Source organism: Amphibalanus amphitrite, unplaced genomic scaffold (genome assembly GCF_019059575.1).
Source record: "Amphibalanus amphitrite isolate SeventyFive unplaced genomic scaffold, NRLGWU_Aamphi_draft 001842F_arrow, whole genome shotgun sequence".
Lineage (NCBI taxonomy): Eukaryota > Metazoa > Arthropoda > Thecostraca > Balanomorpha > Balanidae > Amphibalanus > Amphibalanus amphitrite.
The window spans coordinates 68,772-90,782 of record NW_024883335.1 but is presented as its reverse complement, the minus strand read 5'-3'; the positions used below and the strand labels follow the sequence as shown (position 1 = coordinate 90,782).

At 48.0% G+C, this 22,011-nt stretch overlaps 1 protein-coding gene across 1 annotated transcript in view; it reads left to right on the top strand.

The window, feature by feature from the left end:
• Positions 1-5,408: 5,408 nt before the first annotated feature.
• Positions 5,409-22,011, top strand: part of LOC122375448 (Down syndrome cell adhesion molecule-like protein Dscam2) — a gene marked incomplete at both ends in the record, with an annotated part of 82,931 nt that continues 66,328 nt past the window's right edge. Inside the window, 3 exons of the mRNA XM_043354842.1 lie at positions 5,409-5,570; positions 13,796-13,945; positions 21,645-21,777. Of these exons, the coding sequence (XP_043210777.1) occupies positions 5,409-5,570; positions 13,796-13,945; positions 21,645-21,777 (445 nt within the window). The remainder of the gene's footprint in view (positions 5,571-13,795; positions 13,946-21,644; positions 21,778-22,011) is intronic.

Sequence of the window (22,011 nt, the reverse complement as noted above, 5' to 3'; positions counted from 1 at the left end):
ATGGGGGAAATACCCGTCAGGCCGTCAGTTTTTATGATAGGGTCAATCTGAAAACGGGTATAGGCACAGAATGAAGGGGGCTAGAAAACTGCTATCTCGGATTTTTTGTGAAATGAAAAATTTAAAATTCTGGGGAAATTATATATTCGAAAGGTGAAATTTCCCTAAATTTTCCAGTTTTTCGAGTTTAGCCGTCCACTGTTCAGAGACGGTGACACCGGCCGGGGTCATCTTTTACATGCTTATGGCCACGTCGATGGGTCATCACGTGGCGTGAACGGTGAAGCTATCAGAGGTCCGGCACGTGCCACGTGGCCACGTGTTTGAGTCGCGTACCTCCCAGATTACCGTGTGTTTGCCGATTTGTGGCCTTATAGCACGAAAACAGCACAAGCCAGGAACACTGAAATGGTGCAATCAGTGAGGGGACAAGTCCTGCTTGCACCACCGGTGGTCACGTGGCACACGTGCAAATCTGGGCACCTCCGTTGCGGAGATATTTTATAGTGAAATATTCAAATGTACATAACTTTTTCAGTTTAAGTCCGATTGGGCTAGAATTTCGTGGGTGGATGAATTGTTAAGCGACATAAACGAATGCGCCACGTTTGTTGCAGTGCGCCACGTTTGTCTCAAAGCGCCATTTTTTGCCGCAAAGCGCAGAATGTGCGTAACTTTGTCGAACATTGGACGATTAGGATGCGCTGTAATTAAAGGATGGCTGCTTAAACGGCAGATATGAATGCACCACATTTGCCGCAGGGCGCCATATTTGTCTTAATGCGTCAGTGTTTGCGTTTTGCCTACGGCGGGCGTTTTTTGCGGCGGCGTTTGCGTTTTTTTTTTCGGGGTTTGCGTTTGACGGCGGGCGGCCGTTTTTGCGTTTTTGGCGGTGTTTGCGTTTGGCGGCGGGCGGCCGTTTTTTTGCGGCGTTTTGCGGTTGGCGGCGGACGTGCGTGCGTTGCGGGCGTTTTTTTTGCGGCGGTGTTTGCGTTTTTTTGCGGTTTTTGTGTTTGGCGGCGGGCGGGCGGGCGATGCGGGTGTTTTTGCTGTTTGTGTTTGGCGGCGGGCGGCCGTTTTAGCGGCGGTTTGCGGCGGGCGGCCGTTTTTTGCGGCGTTTTGCGGTTTGCGGCGGGCGGCCGTTTTTTGCGGCGTTTTGCGGTTTGCGGCGGGCGGCCGTTTTTTACGGCGTTTTGAGGTTGCCGGCGGCCGGCCGTTATTTGCGGTTAGCGGCGGGCGGCGGGCGGTCGTTTTTTTGCGGCGTTTTGCGGTTCGCGGCGTGCGGCCGTTTTTTGCGGCGTTTCGCGGTTGGCGGCGGGCGATGCGGGCGTTTTTTTGCGGCGGCGTTGTTTGCGTTTTTTGCGGTGTTTGCGTTTTGCGGCGGACGGGCGGTGTTTGGCGGCGTTTTTTTTGCGTTTTTTCTGCGGTTTTCGGCGCGCGGGCGATTGTTTTTTTGCGAAGTTTGCGTTGGCGTTTTGGGCGTGCGTTTTGCGCGTTTTGCGGTTTTGCGGCGGGCGGGCGGTTTTTCACAATTAAAGTCCCAACCTTCGGATCCGCAGTGCTGTTCGACAAGCGCTGCCCGGGCCTATCAGCTGATTTCTGAAGTCACAGTGATATTAGCTGTCATGTGACACAAGCGACATGAGATGCTTCATGATGCCGGACATAACAGCTGCGCGGTGATGTTGAGCATATCAGTGCTATGATGTCGGCTACATAAGCTTCTCCGACGTCAGTTATTTCAGTTTATCGGTAAAGTAGGCTTATCGGTAAATTTAGCTTGTTACGTAACGTCAAAAATATCAGCTGTTCTTCACGTCAGCAATGTAAAAAATATGCGACGAGGGCGACACAACTGCACTGATGTCAAGCATGTAGCGTCGTCATTATCGGCTGGTCTCTGCCTTCTATTTTATTGGCTACTATGTGACGTCAGTTTTATCAATTGCCATGTGACGTCAGTTTTACCATCTGCCCCGTGACGTCGGCGGTGGCAGCTCGGTCACGGTCTGGCCGGCGCCCGGCACCACTCCCGTGTTCTATTGATCGCCGAGGGACGCACCGCGCGTCTGGTGGCCCGTGTCAAAGGATCAGTCCGCCGTGGCACCGGACGAGTCCCCCCCCCCCTCCGGCAGATGAATGGGGGGAAGGGGGTATACGACCGACCCGGGGACACAATGTACCGCTCTGAGATAAAGTGTAGTCTATGATGAGGAAATTCTCAATAAACTTTTAATTAGATATTGGAGATGCTCGAGATACCTACTCAAGATGCCATGACTGAAATGGAAACACTAAATGCTGCTTATCAGAATAACAACGTTAGTTTACACGCTACCCGATTAGCTTTAGGTAGCTCGGGTCTCCTCTCGGCAATGAAGAATCTGTTTTATTTTGGCTACTTATTGCTATCTAAGTTTGAATCCTGTTTTTTTTTTTACATTTTCTGCTAGCTTGTTATTGACAGTGGCTTTGTGCATGCTTAACATTTGGCAACAATATTTTTATTGATCTACCAAGAAGAACAAGGTTATGGATAAATGATTGAATGATAAAAATGCATGACATTTGAGCAATTCTTAGGTCTGAAAGGCAAGAGGTCGAAGTGCGAGTTATTTCAGAACATGTATTATCCCTCTGCTGCCGCTGTGGGTGTGCCCTTGGGCTGGCTGAGCTGATTACCTTCTACCGCCACAATAGGTCAGCACCTCCCGACCGCGCCTACTAAGGGTATCGGTGTGTCGGCGATATCCACAGCGAGTGGCGCTCCATTCTCCGTGTTCTACCGCTGCTGAGTGGCGGCGGCCGACCACAGAGGCGCGCGGCCGCGCCTCCGACAGCCAACAGTCAGCAGACCGGCCGGGCCGGGAAATATGGCCGGCCGGCCATTGTGACGCGGATAATGGCCGTCACAATGGTCCCGCCGGCCCGGTAAAGCAGACATTTCGGTCATTTCGGCCGGCCGCATTGACCGATGCCGGTAATTATCTGGGTCTGCAGGCGGGGGGGGGGGGGCTCTTAGCATGAGGAGCGACTCTCTGCTCTCTCATGGCTACCCCTCACACCTCTGGCCTCGCCCGCAGTGATGCCTCATGTCAGCGTGCAGTGGCCTGCTTCGGCTGCGGCTCGCTCACATTTCCGCCAGTCATCTGCCATGTTTCAGGGTTTTGCCTACCAGCCGGGGTCCTGTCAGTCACAATTTTGACTGCCAGCCGTGTTATGCTCTCATAATTTCCAGCCATCGTTCGCTTCTTGTCAGCCTCCCGACCTCGGTCCGCTCGCTCAAAGCCTGCTTGTCGTGGTCCTGGTCCGCTCGCTCTTAGTTTTCCATGGCCTCGGTCCGCCCGCTCTCAGTTTTCCAGCCTTGGTCCGCTTGCTCTCAGTTTTCCAGCCTTGGTCCGCTCGCTGTCAGTTTTCCAGCCCTGGTTCTCTCGCTCTCAGTTTTCCAGCCTTGGTCCGCTCGCTCACAAATTTCCAACTCTGGTTCTCTCGCTCTCAGTTTTCCAGCCTTGGTCCACTCGCTCTCAGTTTTCCAGCCTTGGTTCACTCGCTCTCAAATTTCCAGCCGTGGCGGCGCATAACAGCAGCCGGTGGCTCCGCCCGACCGCCCTGTCCGCTCTAATCACCACTTCAGAGCGGCCCGATCAAACCCTCGGCAGCGACGGAGCCTTTCGCTCCGCGTCGACCTCCTCCCCCACCCCACACCAGCCCCTCCCGATAGCCAACCCGCCTGTTTCCAGACAAGACTTGACATCATACCGAGTCCGGCCTGACTTCACCAGACCGCAGCGGAAGAACTGACCACCTCATACCAGGCCAAAAGACATTCCAACAAATGTCAGCTCACCCACTCTGCGCACCACAGTCGACTCCATACCAAACTAAATACCATACCGGGCCTAATATCATACCAGACGCAGCCTCATGCCACCAGCGCGCCCGGGCCTGCACAGACCAGGCACCCGGGACGTGCCGTGTCGGCTTACCGACGAATGAATGAATGAATACTGAAGCGGCGGTGCTGGCCTGCCAGACGGCCAACCGGGAGACCTCCGCACCGCAGCGCCCGACGGGCCAAATCCCACGCGAACGATAGTTGCCGCCGCCTACCCCGAACCTACTGACCTGGCGAGCCGCTCCGACCCTGGCCAGCTCCCGGGGCGTCAGCCGGAACAAGGGTAAATCATAGCGAACATCATTTTTCATAACCAGGGCGGCTTTGTAAATCGGTTTTCCTGCACAAAAGCCGCGACCTGAATATAAAGATGCTCCGAGGGGCGGCGGCAGTGATGGATAGGTCCATTAGAGCGCAGCCTAAATACGTGTCAGCTCGACGAACCTCTCCTGGGAGGCACCACAGCGACGAACCGGCCTGACGTATGGCCCTGCCAGCCAGACGCATCTAAAACAATGACCGTCTACGAGCGATACTAAACAGGATGGCAGGAAGCCAGCCCGAAAAAGCCGCGGTGCAGGCACTGTAATCCATAAAAAATGCGTTCATCTACGATGTTTGACGACAGTCTCCTCTGGTATCATCAGTTCTACCGCCCTGAACGCATTACGGATAGTTTCATTTGATCAGAGCGCGCCGAAACGGCTGTATTTTCGCCGGTGGCCCGTCGCTGGTTGGACTTCTTGTCGTTATAAAGTCGTGGCCGGGTCCCGGGCGATACCAGCCGGTGGGATATCGGATCAAAACAAGGCCATTCTATAGGCCAATCTGTTCTGTCACTGGTAAAAAGCTCGCCGTCCCGGCCGCCTGTTGACGGAGATCCGGCGGCCGGGCGCGGCACGCCGAGATTGCCCATCAGGCGGAGGCAGCCATAGGCCGGCCGCCCGAACACAAGCCCCTGCTGCGGCCGCGGCTGATTGAAATTTAAAGCCCCGTACATCTCTGTCCTCAGAGCAGGGGACCAAGAGCAGCTGGGTCTTACCGCGAGCGAGGCGCGTCACGGCAAAGCCGAGCTTCGCCCATATCATTCAATTATAAATAGATGTCCCCGATATTTTCTTGGTTAAATAATATCTCAACAAATTTGGAGCGGCTTGGCCTCTAAATCGACTACATATACATATATGTTTATGATCACAAGGAACCGATTGATCTGCCACCGGTGCAGCGTAGACTAATCTACTGTTTCAATAGTTGGTCAACAGCAAGAAAGCAAACTTCTAACGAAGGTGTTCGATTCGATTCACTTTGTGGTTGCTGTTCACACGAACTTCCTAGAAACCAGGCTGCCAGCACTCGCAAAAACCGGAACATTTTTAACGAACACACATCAACCAATAAATGGCGGTTTGAAATAAGACAGCCATTTCATCTCCTCTAAATCTATAACCCTCTTCACAAAAACACACGACTCCATCTGACACGCAACCCTGTTCTTTTTTTTTGCCGACAGTGGTGCTGCAAAGCTACCGAGTGACGGCGACGGACGGCTCGGCCCCGCTGGGCCAGACCGCCGTGCTCACGTGCCACGTGCCCGACCACGTGCGCGCCACCGTGCGCGTGATCTCGTGGGGCGTCCAGGGCCGTGTCAACGTCTACCCTACTCTGCTCGGAGGTGAGTTGTGCAATGCATTGCTTGCACTACATATGCCTTCCTTTTTATTTGTACTTCACCTAAGCATTTTCTCAAACCCTGAACTACCCTGACATCCAAATCCCATGATTTGCTCGGGACTCCCAGCCCCCCGACTGGCGGTGTTAAGGTCACCTCTGCTCGGAGCTGCTGACACCGAGTCTGTCAGAGCAGCTACCTCCGGCCGTCTGTTCGGCGAAATTAGTGGATTTCAGTCAGCTGCCGCGGATTTGTACTCCTCAGAATTCCAGTCGTCTTCACAGATGGGATCATCATGCAGCTGTCGGTCCCGACGGACCATTACAGAGCTGCAGGAGTGGTTCGGCATTATACGACTGTTCGGTTTCTGTGGGACCTGTGACTGCTGTTCAGTGTGGGAAATGTGACTGTTCCGTGTTCACTATTTGTTTCTGTAGAATCTATAACTGTTGATCTTTGTGTGCCGTTTGCCTATGCAAGACTAAAGGCCTTGGGTCGCCGTTCAATGGTTGTCTGTTATATGTGGTCCGACATGTGATACAATTATCTCGGTGAGCTTTCATCTAACCTCGCTCTGTGAGCCGTTGTATGACTCAGTTTCTTGTGTCTTTTATGACCATCCGGTCCGCCGCTATAAGACTATCGGACATCGGTCTCTGGAAGGTCACTACCTATATAACTGCGGCCCTCCGCGAACTCTGACGGGGTTTTGATGTCGGCGCGCAGTCCGTTTAACGAGCAGTGGCGGCGGAATAGGGGGTGCAGGGGGTGCAGCTGCACCCCCATCGAAAGACATGGGGGTGCAAACATATCTTTTTGCACCCCCAAAATCCGTACAAGGGGCCCGTCGCACCATCCAATACATTTTCTCCTGAAAACCAGTGATCGGGAAACGAACACTGATGTGGAATCATCCGGGATGTCCAATTATGGTCAGGAGCGCCCCATGCTAGTCTTTGGGCCTTGGGGCCCCCACACCGGCTAGAAGTGTCCGAGCCGCGTTTGATGCTCCATGCGGCATCTGAGGGCCCCCATGACGACCTCTGTCCCCTGGGGCCCTACAACGGCCACTAAGAGCCCTCATGACGACCGCTGAGGGTCCCACAGAGACTCCAGGGCCCCAATGAGACTCCAGGGGCCACGTTGGCCTCTGAGGGCCCCTATGACGGCCTCTGAGGGCCCTTACGATGATCTATGAGGGCTCTCACGACAACCTCTGTCCCCTGGGGCCCTATAACGACCACTAAGGGCCCTCATGATGACCGCTGAGGGTCCCACAGGACTCCAGGGGCCCCGCGGCTCTGGCCTCTACGACGGTCTCTGAGAGGGCCCTCGTGACGGCCCTAGACCCAACTCAAGTCTGAGGGCCCATTTGGCTTCAGACGGCTCAGCGACGGCCTCTGAGGGCCCCAACACAACCAGGCTGCAGGGGATATGCTGGCATCTGAGGGCCCTGCAACGGTCTATTGAGGGCCCTAACGATGGCCTCTAGCGGTCTTACCAAGGCCTCTGAGAGCCCTGCAAAGGTATCTGAGGGCCCATGAAGACCCTCACTATGGCCAAGGACCTCGTGACGACCTCTGATGATCGTCTCGAATGCTTCTAAGGGTCCTCACAACTTCTGAGGGCACCAGGACGGTCCCTGAGTGGCTGAGGGCCCTGACGGCGACCTCTCTGGGTCCTTACGAATTCAGGGCTGCGGAGTCTGAGTCGGAGTCGGAGTCGGAGTCGGAGTCGGTCGGAGTCAACAGTTGTGACCGGAGTCGGAGTCGGAGTCGGAGTCGATTTTAGAAACCCGAGCCGGAGTCGGAGTCGGAGTCACCGAAAATCTGTCGACTCCGCAGCCCTGCTAGGTCTGCGGAGTCGGAGTCGGGAGTTGGAGTCGGTCGGAGTCGACAATTCTGCCCGCAGTCGGAGTCGGAGTCGGAGCTGGTTTTTGAAAGCCGGAGTCGGAGTCGGAGTCGGAGTCGTTGAAAATCCATCGACTCCGCAGCCCTGCTTACGATGGTCTCTAAGACCCAACGCAAGCTCCAAAGGCCCATGCTGGCGTCTGAGGGCCCCACGACGGCCTCTGAGGGCCTCGACGCAGGCAGGCTCCAGGGGCCATGCTGACCTCTGAGGGCCCTCTTGACGGCTTCTAGGGCCTAACGAAGGCTTCAAGGGCCAACGCTAGCCTCTGAAGAACCCTACGACGGCCTCGGAAGGTCTCAACTTCACGCAGGCAAGTGCCAGGAGACATGCTGGCCTCTGAGGGCCCCGCAGAGTTCAGATTCAGAGGACCCAACGACCTTTGTGGACCTTACGAAACTGCGAAAGTCTCCGAGAGCTCACGCAGGCCCCTGGAATTCCACACCGATTCTCAGGCCCCATGTCGGCTTGTTGAGGCACTTCATCTGCTCTTGACGCCCCGTCGCCGGCCTCTGAGATTCTCAATGTCGGAACTTATGGGGCCATGGGCCCTACACCGGCTTTTATGGCCCCTACATCGACTCTTGGGACTCATGACCCATGAAATGCGGGTTTAAGCGGCTTCTAAGAATCCCCATGCTGGTTCTAGACTAGCCGCCAGCCGAATATTTGGGCTCACACGCGAGCTCCTGGGACCCCGTGCATACCCCACGGGTCTACCTGTCTCTAAGACCCCACACATACTTTTGGGGCTCAGGGCTCAAACGCTTGCCCCTGAAGGCCCCACTGAGACCCCTTTCCTCTATTCAGTCCTCCATACCGGCTCAGTCTTTAGGCTAAACATCGGCTCCTGTGGCCTCCATCCCGGCTTTGGAGGGCCTCCATACAGGCTTTTTTGGGGTCCGATGCCGGTTTCTGAGAGCCCTCAAAAGGCTTTCGAGCCTATACTGCCTTCTGAAACCTTTCAGCAACTTTCAAGGGACCGACCCTGATCGGAGGGCTCATTCAGTCTGGGGAGTCATGTAGGTCTCTGGAGGAGTCTCTATGTGGTCGGCTTCTAACTTCTAAGGGGCTCCTAAGCACGGTCTTCTTTGGACGGTCTCGTAGGGCCCTCAATGGTCCACTGCGGATCCAGAAAAGTGGTTTGAGACGCTGCCGGTGGTGGCTAGACTAAAAGATTAGCCGATAACAAACTAGCTGCATTTGCTTCTTTATGCTTTCATTATTTGAGATAGGTAGATAGGTACACTGCAATTTCAAACCTTTTACAGAAGTTGTGTGTATGGGGATAGTTTTCCAGAATCTTCGGTTTACATAAATCAATAATAATCACTCAAAAAAAAAAAATGAAGGGGGGCCCAAAACTTCCAGAGGGGCCCCTTGAGAAAACCTTGCACCCCCATCCAAAATTACCTTCCGCCGCCACTGTTAACGAGGCGCTGATGAGCGGAACAGCGGCGGCGCCTGAGCTGTTTAACGGTGCAGATCGCATCAGCAGTCGGCCGTGCGATTCATCGGATTGGTGCGGCGAACCTACCAGGGAGGAGCGGCGGTCCATTAGCGGCCACCAGCCGGCGTTGGAACACTTTGAATGTGTGGGACTCCCCTGGCCCAGTGTCCCACACCGGCTAAAGATTAGGTTTCGTATCAGCGCTGGTTTCTGCGCGGGCCACGCGGTCCTATGATTCTCAGGATTCAAAATGTGTCCCGTGTGAACTATCTAACACGATGACCGGTGCGGACCCATGAGACATAGGATCCGCTGGTGATTTACCATTGAACATGGAGTCCGTACTGCGAATATTCAAATCTGCGATCATGAAGACTAAGTAGAGCATGTAAGGCAATTGTTGCGGATTGGTCAAATCACCCGTGCTTTTCTCAAGATGCGCAATACGCCTAATGTTTCTTGAGCTCACAATCCAATCTAACATTTAACGCCCGAGTACCTATGTACATAGTATCCACAATAAACGCCAAGTATATATATTACACGACATTAGTAGGGGTAACACCAACGCATATTTGGCTAATGTGTTGTTTAGTCAGAAATAACCCTGCGTAGTTCAGCATATTCATGCAGCTGATATGACAGCCGATCCCATAAAGTCAGCCGTTTCCATCCGTTTCCTTCCGGCGTGTTTCCTCTGAGCCTTTGCTGCGTTCGGCGCCCCGTCGTGCGGATTTGGGATCTGATAGAGCCGGCGACTTTATATTCAATCTGCCAGGCCCGGCTTACCAAACAAGTTTATTTCCTCTGCAGCGTATCTCATGAATAATTTTCGCGATATATGTGACCCTGGCTCCATTTCGGAGTCACTGAAGCAGTTTTCCTTGGTGTTGCTTTGAAAATATTTGTTGCGAGGATTCAGGTTATCGGCATTTAAATTGCTCTTGCGTAGATGCGTTATGCATTGGACTCTGTCGTATATATGCATTTTGCACCGCGAAATAACTGACATAAGCAAAATGAAACTGGTTTATTTAACCCGCGCCCCGTAGGGAGGGGGCCGAAACGGCCCCCCTGTCCTTTTCCGTCAATATCTCCTAAACGGCTTGAGATATCGCCACCAAACTTTCAGGACCTCTCCGGGCATCAATTTTACACATTGGGACCAAAAAAAAATTTCAGAGCCTATGATAAGTTGGCCACAAATGACGTCAGAATGACGTCATGTTCTGCCATTTTCGACCGAAAAAGACCTTCGCGAGAAGAGCTGTCATGCCTACAGCTTTGAAGATGCAGAAAAATGATCAAGACATAAAAGGTGTAAAATTGACAGGGCTACAAAACTGCATCTCGGATTTTTGAAATTTTTGAATTTTAACCCCAAAAAATCAAAAATGCAATTTTATGGATATATTAGCCAAAAAATCCAAAAAGTTTTTTGAGTTTCGAAACAACCGGCATATATGTGATAGTACCTACCGTCTTCTATCTACATACCAAATTTCAGATCGATGTCTCGTTTTTTGGCCAAGCTATAGCGAAAAAAACTGTTCAAAAATGATGATGTCAAATTTTCAAACTTCAATTTTTGGCAATTATAGACCACGTAGGGTAAAACAAAGACCACCATTGGACTCCCCGTGACAAGTTGCATCGAATCGATACCCATTTTATGCAAAAATATCAACTTTGAAATTTGACCTAATACCCATGACCTGACCTTGACCTGACCTTCACCAAAACGTGACCTTAGCTGGCTCCAAAGGCTGCCTGACCCACATAATCGCATTTGTCATGTAAACTGAACCATAAAACATGTATCACACGACACTTTCATATTGTGACCCCCAGGTGACCCCCAGTGACCTGACCTCTGTGACCTGACCTGGTATCAGTGACCTCAGATAGCGAAGTATGTGTTTGACGAACAATGTACCATCGATGGTTTTCAAAAACTTACCAATTTACTCGATTTCACAACGCATTTCTTGAAATGCCTGTGAACGGTGAAAATCCGACCTTTGACCTGACCTGTGACGTCATCAGTTTGACCTAGGTCAATGAAATTTGGTTACAAGGTAGTTCCCGGGTGGGGCTATCGAACGCCGTTTGAATTTTGAAAATCGGCCGGTAAATTTCCGAGATCTTAGGGGGGGGGGGCGAAACGCCCCCCCCCCCCCTACGGGTGGTAGGGTCCGCCGGTAGTCCTACGGGGCGCGGGTTAACCAAATCGACCAACTACATAGATAACTTCTTCTGGGTAGACATTGCCCATTTATGCATCAGATTGCCAAACCGATCTGTTGACTGAGAATCAATTTTTATGACTTACCTACCTCTATAACATTTCTACGGCTATGGATTCTCAGGAACTCGGTTGAAATAAAAGCCAGTCACAGAATTGAACAATACGGGCAGTTAAATCAACAATAAAAGTGCTGCAATGCATCTGGGCAACTCTATGCAGTTGGCTCTGTCATGGTGCTCCACAGTTTGCGCTACGTTTCTACAGAGCTCTCGGCCTTCTGACTGGCAAACCTTTGTCTATTTTCTGAGAGCTGTAAATGTGCGCGGGGCTTTACCACACACCCCACGTATGTACTGCAGCGGTGCGGTGGGCGGCGGCGGCGATTTGGAACGCCGTCGGCACCTCGCTCCGTCTGATGAGGCACGGCCGACGCTGGCGCAGTGGGTGGACGGACCTGCTGTCGACCCCGACGGGCCCGCGCCAAACGACCACCCGCCGAGTGAGACGGGAGCGCTCAAACGGCGCTAATCACCGAAATTAGATAACTCGGCCAATTAAATAGAGACGCGCTGTGGGTAGCGGGAACCACAATGAGATGAAAAGACCTTAGGCGCGCCCGTCTGTCGGGCCGTTCTGCGGGTCTGTCTGTCTGTCTGTCTGTCTGCGTATCTGTCTGTCTGTCTGTGTGTCTGTCGGCCTTTCAGGCCTTTCGGTCTTTCGATCTGTCGGTCTGTCGGTCATTCGGTCTGTCCGTCGGTCTGTCGGTCTATCTGTGTGTTTCTAGCTCCCGGTAAGTACAAAGCTGGACAGTGGGCACCTTGAGGCTTCACACACGCCACTTGAAATAAATGGGCCAGAATTTATGACCGTTGAGCTGCGGACCTTCATTACTCAGCCTTGTCAAAGACCTGCCATTGGGCGGCATGGTAACTGAATCCCATCGCAGGACTAGCCGTTTCCTCATGGCTCAAGCCATGCGAGCGGAACATAACTGAGACCTTATACCAACTGCCCCGTATTTTTGTAAGACATCACTTGATGCTCGGGACATAATGTGGTAACATATCGGTGCATAGGATGCGCTGCTGTACGATGAATATTGAAGCACTGGATTATCCGTTATCTATTATAAGGTGTCTAACTACTCACACCAATTAGGAAGCCTTCCCGGTGCTGAAAAGGCAAACGGAAAAAGCGATCAAAGGTTAATTTGAAGGCGCTGTTAAATGCTACCTAACAACATCAAGCTCAATGCAACTTATTTATATCAATCTCGATGTGTTAGTTCCGCAATACACATGATGCTTGCAACCGCACATCAGTCAATGGAAGTAAGAACTTCCTAGAATGAGGTCGGTGAGAGCGGCTGAGAGCCGTTCGGTTAGGGGTCTGTTTGGAACGTCAGCGGGGATCATTGCATCTGAAATGATTGTAAAGGTATATGAATCCGACCTTACTACCCTACAAACCGTGTTGCTGCAATGCTGGTTCCTAAAATAGGCATCAATCTCAGTTGGGAGCAACGGTATCAAATCATCTTTCGTTTACATATTCCTGTTGAATTACACCAAACCTTGCACCTGTTCTATATAAGTCACCAAAGTTTTAAATCATAAAATGAAAGTGCAAGTTTCGGGGAGTAAAACTTGCCCATGACGCGGCCGTGCAATCTTAGAAGTAGTGCGGGTCAAGGTGGACAGGTTGCGGGGAACAGACAGGGCTCCTGAGACCGATATGTCTCCGCGCATAGGCCGGATGTGTCTCAGAGACGGACGAGACATGTCTTAGCAGACAGCTCTCTCGTTACCGGTGTGGCTCAGCAGACAGGAACTCTGTCTTAGGAGACAAGTCTCTGTGTCTACGAAGGCAGGTTGTTATGTCTCTGCAGCCACAGCTAATGTATCTCTGCAGACACAAATGACTATCCTTGCAGGCAGTTGCTGTGTGTCTTTGCAGACAGTCTGCCATCAGCGCGGTGTGTCTCACCAGACAGTACGACAGGTGCAGCATGCCACTTCAGACAGGCGCGATGTATCTTTGCAGACAGTTACCGTGTGTCTGGAACCATTTGTTGTCGGCCGGAGCGCAGCAGTCAGCGCCCAGCACCATTTCCAGCTGCCGTGAAAATGGTGGCGGCCACGGCCGTATATTGGTGCCGCCGAGACTGTCCCGCAGAGCGTCGGAGAACGACCGAAGAACGGCTGGCGCCGGCACCGGCAGAACCGAGTGAAGAGAATCACTGCTGTGCTTGTCTGATGTGTCTAATGACAGCTATCTGTTATTGATCGATTAATTGTAAACGACTTGTCTGTTGTATGTACATACCTAACTTGTACGTGTTAGGTATCCATTGTTTTTTTTTGCGCCGGTGAAGCACCCAGGGAGGCACGCATGCTGTACTGATGAGTGATCTGATGTGTCAACTGTCCATTGATGTGTCTTGTGTTGGTCATGTGTGTATTGACCAGTCTAAGGTGCTGATCAGTTGTTCAATGGCGTGGTTGCTGTGCTGGTCGCGTACCAGTGACATGTATCATGTGCATTGACTGACGTTGCTGGTCATTTGTTCAGTAACTTGAATACCTAGGCACTGAGCTGATCCAGTAACATTGACTTTTTCAGACGACAAATACCACATGCTGCCGTCTGGGGAGCTGCTGGTGCGTGACGTCACCAGTGATGACGTCACCGACCGATTTCTGTGTCGCACGGTGCATCTGCTGACGGACCAGCACGTCACCAGCGAGCCGTCAGCCAGGGTCGTCATCCGAGGTGAGTTGGTGCGACCGTCACCGGCCGTCATCGACCGTCATCGGCTGTCTTCCGGTCATTAAACACCATCCCATCATTAAGTCGTCAGTGTGCCGTGTGATGAGACGAATCCACCGATAATGTCGGAATTTAATGCATCATATCGATACATTTTCATTAAATTGTAACATTTGAGGTGGAAGCCTTTGATGCTGTAAAATTAAAGCAGAGGGCAGCAGGGTTGTATACCAATCAAGTCGATTGAATTGAATAATTTGTTTCAACGCGTATTTTGAGTTGATTGGATTGAGTCGATTGACTTTTCGAGATGACTGGTTGACTGACTCGTTTGACTTTAGCGACTGGTTGACTGATTTGATTCCCGAAAATTAGAGTGACTCGTATGATTGAGTCGATTGAATGGAAAGTTCAAATAAGTTTTAGTTGACAAAAAATAATGACACCAATTGATGACATCAAAGATCACAAAACTACACTGAAAACTGCTTGTCATCACAACTGCAATATGGGGTAGATGGCCAAATAAAAAAGAGGGCCTAAACATGAACAGCCAACTTTGACTTTCAACTGCAATAACTCATAACTGCTCCAATCCTGATGATAGAACCTGGCGATGCACCTACCTACCTTTCTGCACTCAGCAGGAAACGTTTTTTTTTTTTAATCCAGATGATAAAGTGCAAGGCCCTATATACTAATAAAGTGTGATTAATTAATAATTCACATCTCCACATCTCCTCAGAAACTACCCACTGAACTCTACAAATATCTGAAACCCCTACAAAAATAACTGAAACAAAAGCGCCGTTTTCGTCTCGCTAATTACGTTTACTTACCTAATTAATAGCTAATTTGCTGCATTGTTTAATTTGTAGCAGAACGTTTGTTGATCCTTTTCTCCTGAGAGACTAAGCATGACATATTTAACATATTTCATTTTCCCTAAAATATTTTACCGAATATTATTAAAGGGACCCTCCCACCTTCAAAAAAGTTAATGAATTGGCATAAAAGTGATGTAGCGTGAATCACAAAGAGCGAAAATGAACATCTACCAAATTTTACCGGAAAATATTCACCCGTTTTCGAGATATAAGACTTTTATTTTTGTTTACTTTTTGGGAAATCCGCTGTTTCTATGACGTCACATAAAGGTTTTCTTTACGTCGGCATTTGGAAGCAATAGTTTGGTATCAAAGTGCGACAAATATTGCGCGAATGATGCGTTTATCTTATCAAGGTCAATATATGATGGCCAATAAAGGATTCCAGGACAATTCTTATGGCATTTCTTCGTATCGCAATTCTTCGTCTGCAAATCTTCGTCAGGGCATTTATTCGTACCTATCGCATTACTTTGTCTCGCACCAGGGTATATGAAAATCGGCTCGCATTTCTTCTTCAACGCAAATATATGCAAGAGTAAGCATTGAGGGACAAATAAATGCACCGACGAAGATTTGTAGACGAAGAAATGCGGACGAAAAATTGTGCTACGAAGAAATGTCATGCGAGGATTCGTTCGGGTACCATGACATTTATGTGATTTCAAATTGATTTCAATTTTCAAAGTCAAGGTTCACAGCTGATCTGCTAAATCAAGCCAAGAATCCAAACTATCAAAAAACTATAAATATTTGTTTGTCTGTCACAGAGGTCTCAAGCAATATAAGGTTGACATATGTTGAATCAAAAATCTACTGCCACAACTCACATCTCCTGCCTTAGTTTATCATTGTTGTTTTAACTTGCTTTCAAGAGAAACAGAAGCCAGTATCTGATATCACTTCAGATGATTGTTTCAAGATCTGAGTTCAAATGGAAATAAAAGCAAGATCAAGATGAAACAGGGATTATTGCTGTTAAAGTAGTTTGGCCATGATACAACAAGCACATAAATCATTAGCCAAATCAAATACTGGTTGGTTTGTCAAGATGTTTGTTGTCTGTCGTCTGTCGAGCTGCTATGAACACTGAACGCTCTCACTCTTAGGTACTTTAAAGAGAGTAGTTTAAGTTGAATGGTAGTGAGCTGTAATTAGACAAAGCAGCTATTCAGTGCTCACATCAAGCCAGGATAGGAAGTGGCATCAACTGTGGTGGGAGGAAGCAGGTTCGGCAGCCCTATGTTGTAAACTTCTGTTATGTCTTGTGTTTGATCAACTGATGTTTCCTGCTCTGTTTTGTGCAGTGATAGTAGCAGGTAACTGCATGCTTGTCAAATTATGTGAATAAACGAATTCATAACATTGCATTTTTCTCTCCATGCAAGGAACAAGTAAGATGTTGTAGAAAATGTAATAGAGGGCTGCATTGCTGATTTTGCACTTTATCAGAGCTTTATTTAGAATTGCTTTCCTGAAAGCTACACACAGGCCACAGTGCTGAAATTCACAATGTCATAGCTTTTGGCAGAAAAAAGAAAAGACTTACCTAGGTAAAATTGGCTGAAAGTATGGCAGAGCAGGTCTTGATGCGTATGCCCATCAGTGTGCTTGCCGAAGCCGAACTGACTGCAACACATTTAACTCTGACCCACCATGGTGGCTGGCATATCCTGAACTTTCACCACTCTAAACAAGACAACTTTCAGCCCTCAGCATTGTATTAAAACACTGTACAAAACACTCAAAATTTGTTTCAGTGCCATCCACGGACAACATCAGTCGCCATTCACCAGGCCAGTAAAAACAGAATAGATAATAGCTATTAGCTTCAAACCCATGTAGTCAGAGTTACTAGGTCTGCACCTCAAAACAAAATCCAGGTGACATTCACCACGCCAATAAAAAACAGGTACTTACATAGGTAACGTAACAGCTTCAAATCTGGTAACATGTTGGTCGGACTTTACACTACCATATTTACATGGAATAATATGATACCAAACAATAGTGCAACCATTCTGGACAACAAAAGTGTATGATAAAATTAATTTAGAATACTCTGGCAGCATGATTTACGAGCACAGGCAGGTGTTACCTACCAGCCTTCTCAATGCTCGTAAAACCAACATTGTAGTTTTGCTTTTACCTTACATGATAACACACTTGGCTGCAATGGCACATTTAATTTAATACTGTGAAAAGACCAGTTATAACCACTTCACAAGCACAATTGCACCTCATGCCGACATCCTTTTCCAAAGACAGTCAGCAGCGTCTTTCGTCAAAACTGGAAGATAAATCCCCTTTCAACTGTTAACATCAAAAATATTTCTTCATGGTGTGACTGATCTCCATATGGAAACCTTGCAGGAAAAGAATTAATGTCAATTGTCAGCTCTTCAAATTTCTTTGGACTTTAACTTGCAGTACCATATCCAGTTTGCTTTGATATTTTGTTTTTTATTCCATGTTGAAGTTGAACACCAAGCTCCAGATATAGCAGGCAGCTTGATCATCTTCGGCCTTGGTATAATATCAGTCCAAGTTCCAGTGGTGGGTATCTTCTAATATTCAAATTAAAATGAAAAGCAATAGGCTTTCTCAGCGCCGACGACGGATTTCACGTTGATAAAAAAGGGAGCTCAAGGTCAGCAAAACTCGGGTTCAAGGAATGGCGGGCGTTGAAATGACTGCTGACGTCATCAAAAAACCGCTAATGGTTAAGAGATAGGGACTAAGCTGGTCCCACCCTGCAAGTAAAGGGAAGAAATTTCTTGAACACCATAAAGCTGCGGGGGTTGCGACCATGATAAATGGTGGTTTCTGAGCCTGGCCGCAAACTTGGCTATCTCAACTCAAAACTAATGTTAAGGTGGGATGGTCCCTTTAAGTGGTTTTATTTCAAATGAAATAATAATTAAAACGAAATTGGTGTTGTACAACTGATTTATTTTATGATGATCTACCATACTGCATGATATTCAATGACGTCATCTCACCAAAAAATCAAAAGACGTAGAATAAGGATTTATAAAAGCTTAGCATACCTATTGGCAAAACGTTTTCTTTGCAGTCGCACCGTGCCGTTTTCGCGTTTTAATTTTCCTTGTTCCTTCTTCCTTTGTCCTTAACTTATCCTGTGGTTCCAGAGTACCTGTCCTCTCCATTTCCTTTTAAATATATTTTTAATCCTCATCCTTATCCCCCAGTCCTAACAGTTTCAAATTCTATTGCAATAAAATGTTTTGAATTCTTCACATAGGTACCTAACATTGACATGCCACGTCCAGAGTCGTGGACCGCTTAACCCGCGACCGCCTGGGGGGGGGGGGTCGGATCCGACCCCCCTCCGTTTTTCTTGAATAACTCATGAACCGCTTGCGTTATCAACTTGAAACTTGGCATACCTTCTCCCCCATCAATTTGACGTCTCATGTGCAATTTTTAAGAAAAATTTTCAAAACATTTTGAGATATATCGATTTTAGTGATGTAACTACATGGCGTTTTCGGTCAAAAAGTGGTAAATGTTTAAAAAATCGCCAATAATCGAGGTTTTAAGCAAATTGCAAATTAAGGACATGAAAAGACGCAGCTCAAGGAGTTCTTTAAGATGGCTATCTCGGATTTTCCATAAAATGCGTTTTTCGCCCCTAAAAATTCAAAAAACTATATTTTTTGGAAAACAGCTAAGAAAATCCAAAATTTTGAGAATTTCCAAAAAACCGGAATATATGTTATAGAGCTCTATTAGAACATTAGATGTCCCAAATTTCAACTTTCTATCTCGATTTTTTACCCCCAAATTGTAAAAAATAGCTTCAACATGCATAGGGCATGGTGACGTCATAAGCATTTTCGCGAATTAGAGGCACTTCTGAACATCGTGTGTGAAAACAAATGGCACCACTATTAACTATATTCCTGGGACAAAGCTCGTCTAGAAAAGTGCATTTTTATGTCAAAAATAAAAAGTTGAAAAATTGACTTTTTTCTTAGCCCTCGTTTAGTTATGTATGGTATAAACGATTTTTTATGCTTTCAATGCACACTTATCACCAGCACAGTGACTTGGGGTCACATATAACCATTACCATCGGATTTGGCGTGAAAAATAAGCCATAAAACATGTGTCGCACGCCCATGTAGCAGAAAGTGAAAACCGTGACCTTTCGTGACCTGACCTGACCTTGACCCGTACTTAGTATGACCCCTATACGCACATGGTACCTTCACTAGGTCTCTGAGGTCATTTGTGGTGAGTTTCGAGCAGCAGCTATTCCGCTGTCCGTAAGCCTAATCATGCAAAACCCCAGCATTTGACCTTTGACCTGACCTTGACCCGAAAGTTGACCTCAATCTGAAAATCTTAAGAGTGCTTTGGGAAGGTCTCGTAGAGACCTTTCGAAAGCTGCCTCGCGGGGCTCGATACGACCATTGGTTCTCGAGATAACAGGGGGGGGGGGGGTCGGATCCGACCCCCCCCCAGGCTGTCGTGGGTACGGAAATAGCCCAGGCGGTGCCGGGTTAATACTTCAAATCTCTTCCTTCCCAATCTGACAACATCCCACGTCTCAAATGCACATTGTGTGGAAAGATTTTTCAGGCTGCCCGTCAGTCTCCATGTCTAACCGAAACCGTCACATGCAGGTAAGATATTTATTTCTGTTTCCCTATGGTTAACCCGCGCGGGGCTGGGGTCTCCAGCCGAACGCGCGGGGCTGGGGGGGGGGGGTAAATTTTACCCCCCCTGTTATCTCCCGAACTAATGGTCCGATTTGGAAAATTCAAACGCCAATCGAAAGCTCTCATCACGAACTACTAAAAACATGTACTTAATTTAAAGTTTGAGGTCAAGGTCAAGGTCAGGTCAAGGGTACAAATTGCAAGTTTCTACAGTATCGGCCTTGCACCGTAGTTGCCGAAGAATGGAGTCATGGACTGAGACTGATCGCCCAAAACGTGTTCTTAGGCTACCAAGACAATATTCGTTGCATACAATATCATTCAGAGGTCAAGGTCAAGGTCAGGTCAGGTCAGGTCAGGTCACCAAAAAACAAAATATAGAAAAGGGCATGTGTGACACATGTTTTATGGGTCATTATACTCATAGAATTCAATAGGCACACTCAATAAGTGATATGGACCACCTCTGGATGAATTTCAGGTCGAGGTCAGGTCAAGGTTAGGTCAAGTGAGGTCAAATTTTGAAAGTGGTTGTTAAGGCCTAAAAAGGTGTCTAGCTGATGCAGTTTTTCACGGCGAATCGAATGGTGCTATTTTTGTTTCCGTACGAGGTCTAGAACTTCCAAAAATGTCATTTTTCAAAAAAAATTGTGTGTCGTGACGTCATAAAATTTTGAATAACTCCCACATTTTTGAACCGATTCTTCTAAAATTTGGTATGTAGGTGCACATAGACCACTTCTCTGACATATATTCCGGTTTTTTCGATAGACTCAATATTTTGGATTTTATAATGATTTTCCCAAAAAAGTCAGTTTTTTGAAAAAAATTTAGGCCAAAATCCAAAATTTTCAAAAAACCGAGATAGCCATTTGATAGACAAAGTGAAATTACGTATAACCTTTTTTGTTACGTCTTGATTCCTTTAAAAATGAAGATGTTAGCGGCGTTTGAACTTTTGCCGTTTTTGAGGCGAAAATGGCGAACATGACGTCACTAAAACGTCAATTTCTCAAAAATTTTCCGACGGATTTCGCTCAAATTTTCAGGGAACGTGTCAAATTGATGTAAGAAAAGGTACTGAAAGTTTGGCGGCGCTGCGCGCCGCCGTTTTTGAGATATCGCAAAAATTCGCGAGGGGGGGTAAAATTTACCCCCCCCCCCAGCCCCGCGCGGGTTAATATGTTATTGATGCATATTATCCATTAAAATAGACATGGTGTAGGGTAAATGGCCAAATCACGAACACTGCCAAAATCCGAGCAGCCAACTTTCAACTGCAATATCTGATATTTAGTGTAAATGGAGTTGGAATATGGCCAAAATTAAATTGACAACTTTTAGGTGAAAGGTGGTGATTTGGGCTAAGGGGCGAGTCAACTACTGGGTTATTTTGCACCCATTAAATGAAACTTCTGCTCCAATTCTACCCATTGAGCCTCAATATCATGATCCACCTGTCCATCACTAGGTATCCATCCTTATTACATAGAAACTTTGAATGGCATGGCAATTTATAATTTTAAATGACAATATTTTTTATGTTTCTTCTGTAGGTAGGAAGGTAGGTAGGTAGGCACACCAGACTGCTATGGACACTTTTCCAAGTTGGTGGGGCAAAAAACCTAATGTATGTCTTGGTTTGAGTCGTTTGATTGAGTTGATTGATTCCTTTCATTGTCGCGTTTGAGTCGATTGAATCAATTCCCGAAAACTGCTCTGACTTGATTGATTTGATTGGTTTCCCAAATTTGTCGTGATTGAATTGATTGCTATTGATTGAGTCCGATACAACCCTGGAGGGCAGTATAGTTAGCAGTGGTGATGATACCGGCCGGATACGTGTATGCGAGATCCACATATTGCTTCATATCTACATAAATTCTTTTTACTTTTAATCTATTGACAATTTAATCCACAGATTGCTGTTTATTTAAGACCTACAATATGAAACATTGTCTTGCATTCTGTACGTCTGATAGGCAACAGAAAACCCCAAGACTGTACTAGCACATCTTGGTCATCTATATTTCAAGAACATCAATTTCGCCACCTAGTCTAATGGGTAGCGCGCCCATGGGGAATGCTATGACAGAATAGGTAACCGCTGACCATTCTTTTCCTCAGAGCGGACGCCGTCACCGGGGGGCATCCTCCCAGTGATCGTGGCCTCGTCCTCGGCTCTGCACGTGCGGGCGGGAGACGACGCTGTCCTCTTCTGTGTGGCCCAGTCAGACGAACGCACCCCGCCCCGAGTCAGGTAGGTCCGGGCCGGGCCTCTGTTCTTCTGTGTCGCTCAAGTTGAGGAATCCTCAAGTAAGGTACGCAGTTACATCAATGTCTCAATGCTGAGTCCGTCCTAAATGCAACGTCATACGATGCAATGACTTTTCTTGCTCATTCGTTCCCAGTTACGCTAATTCCAGAAACTTTTCCGCATATAGGCTAATTTCCTTCACATACACACATTTCTAATCTGTTAGGTTAGGTGAAA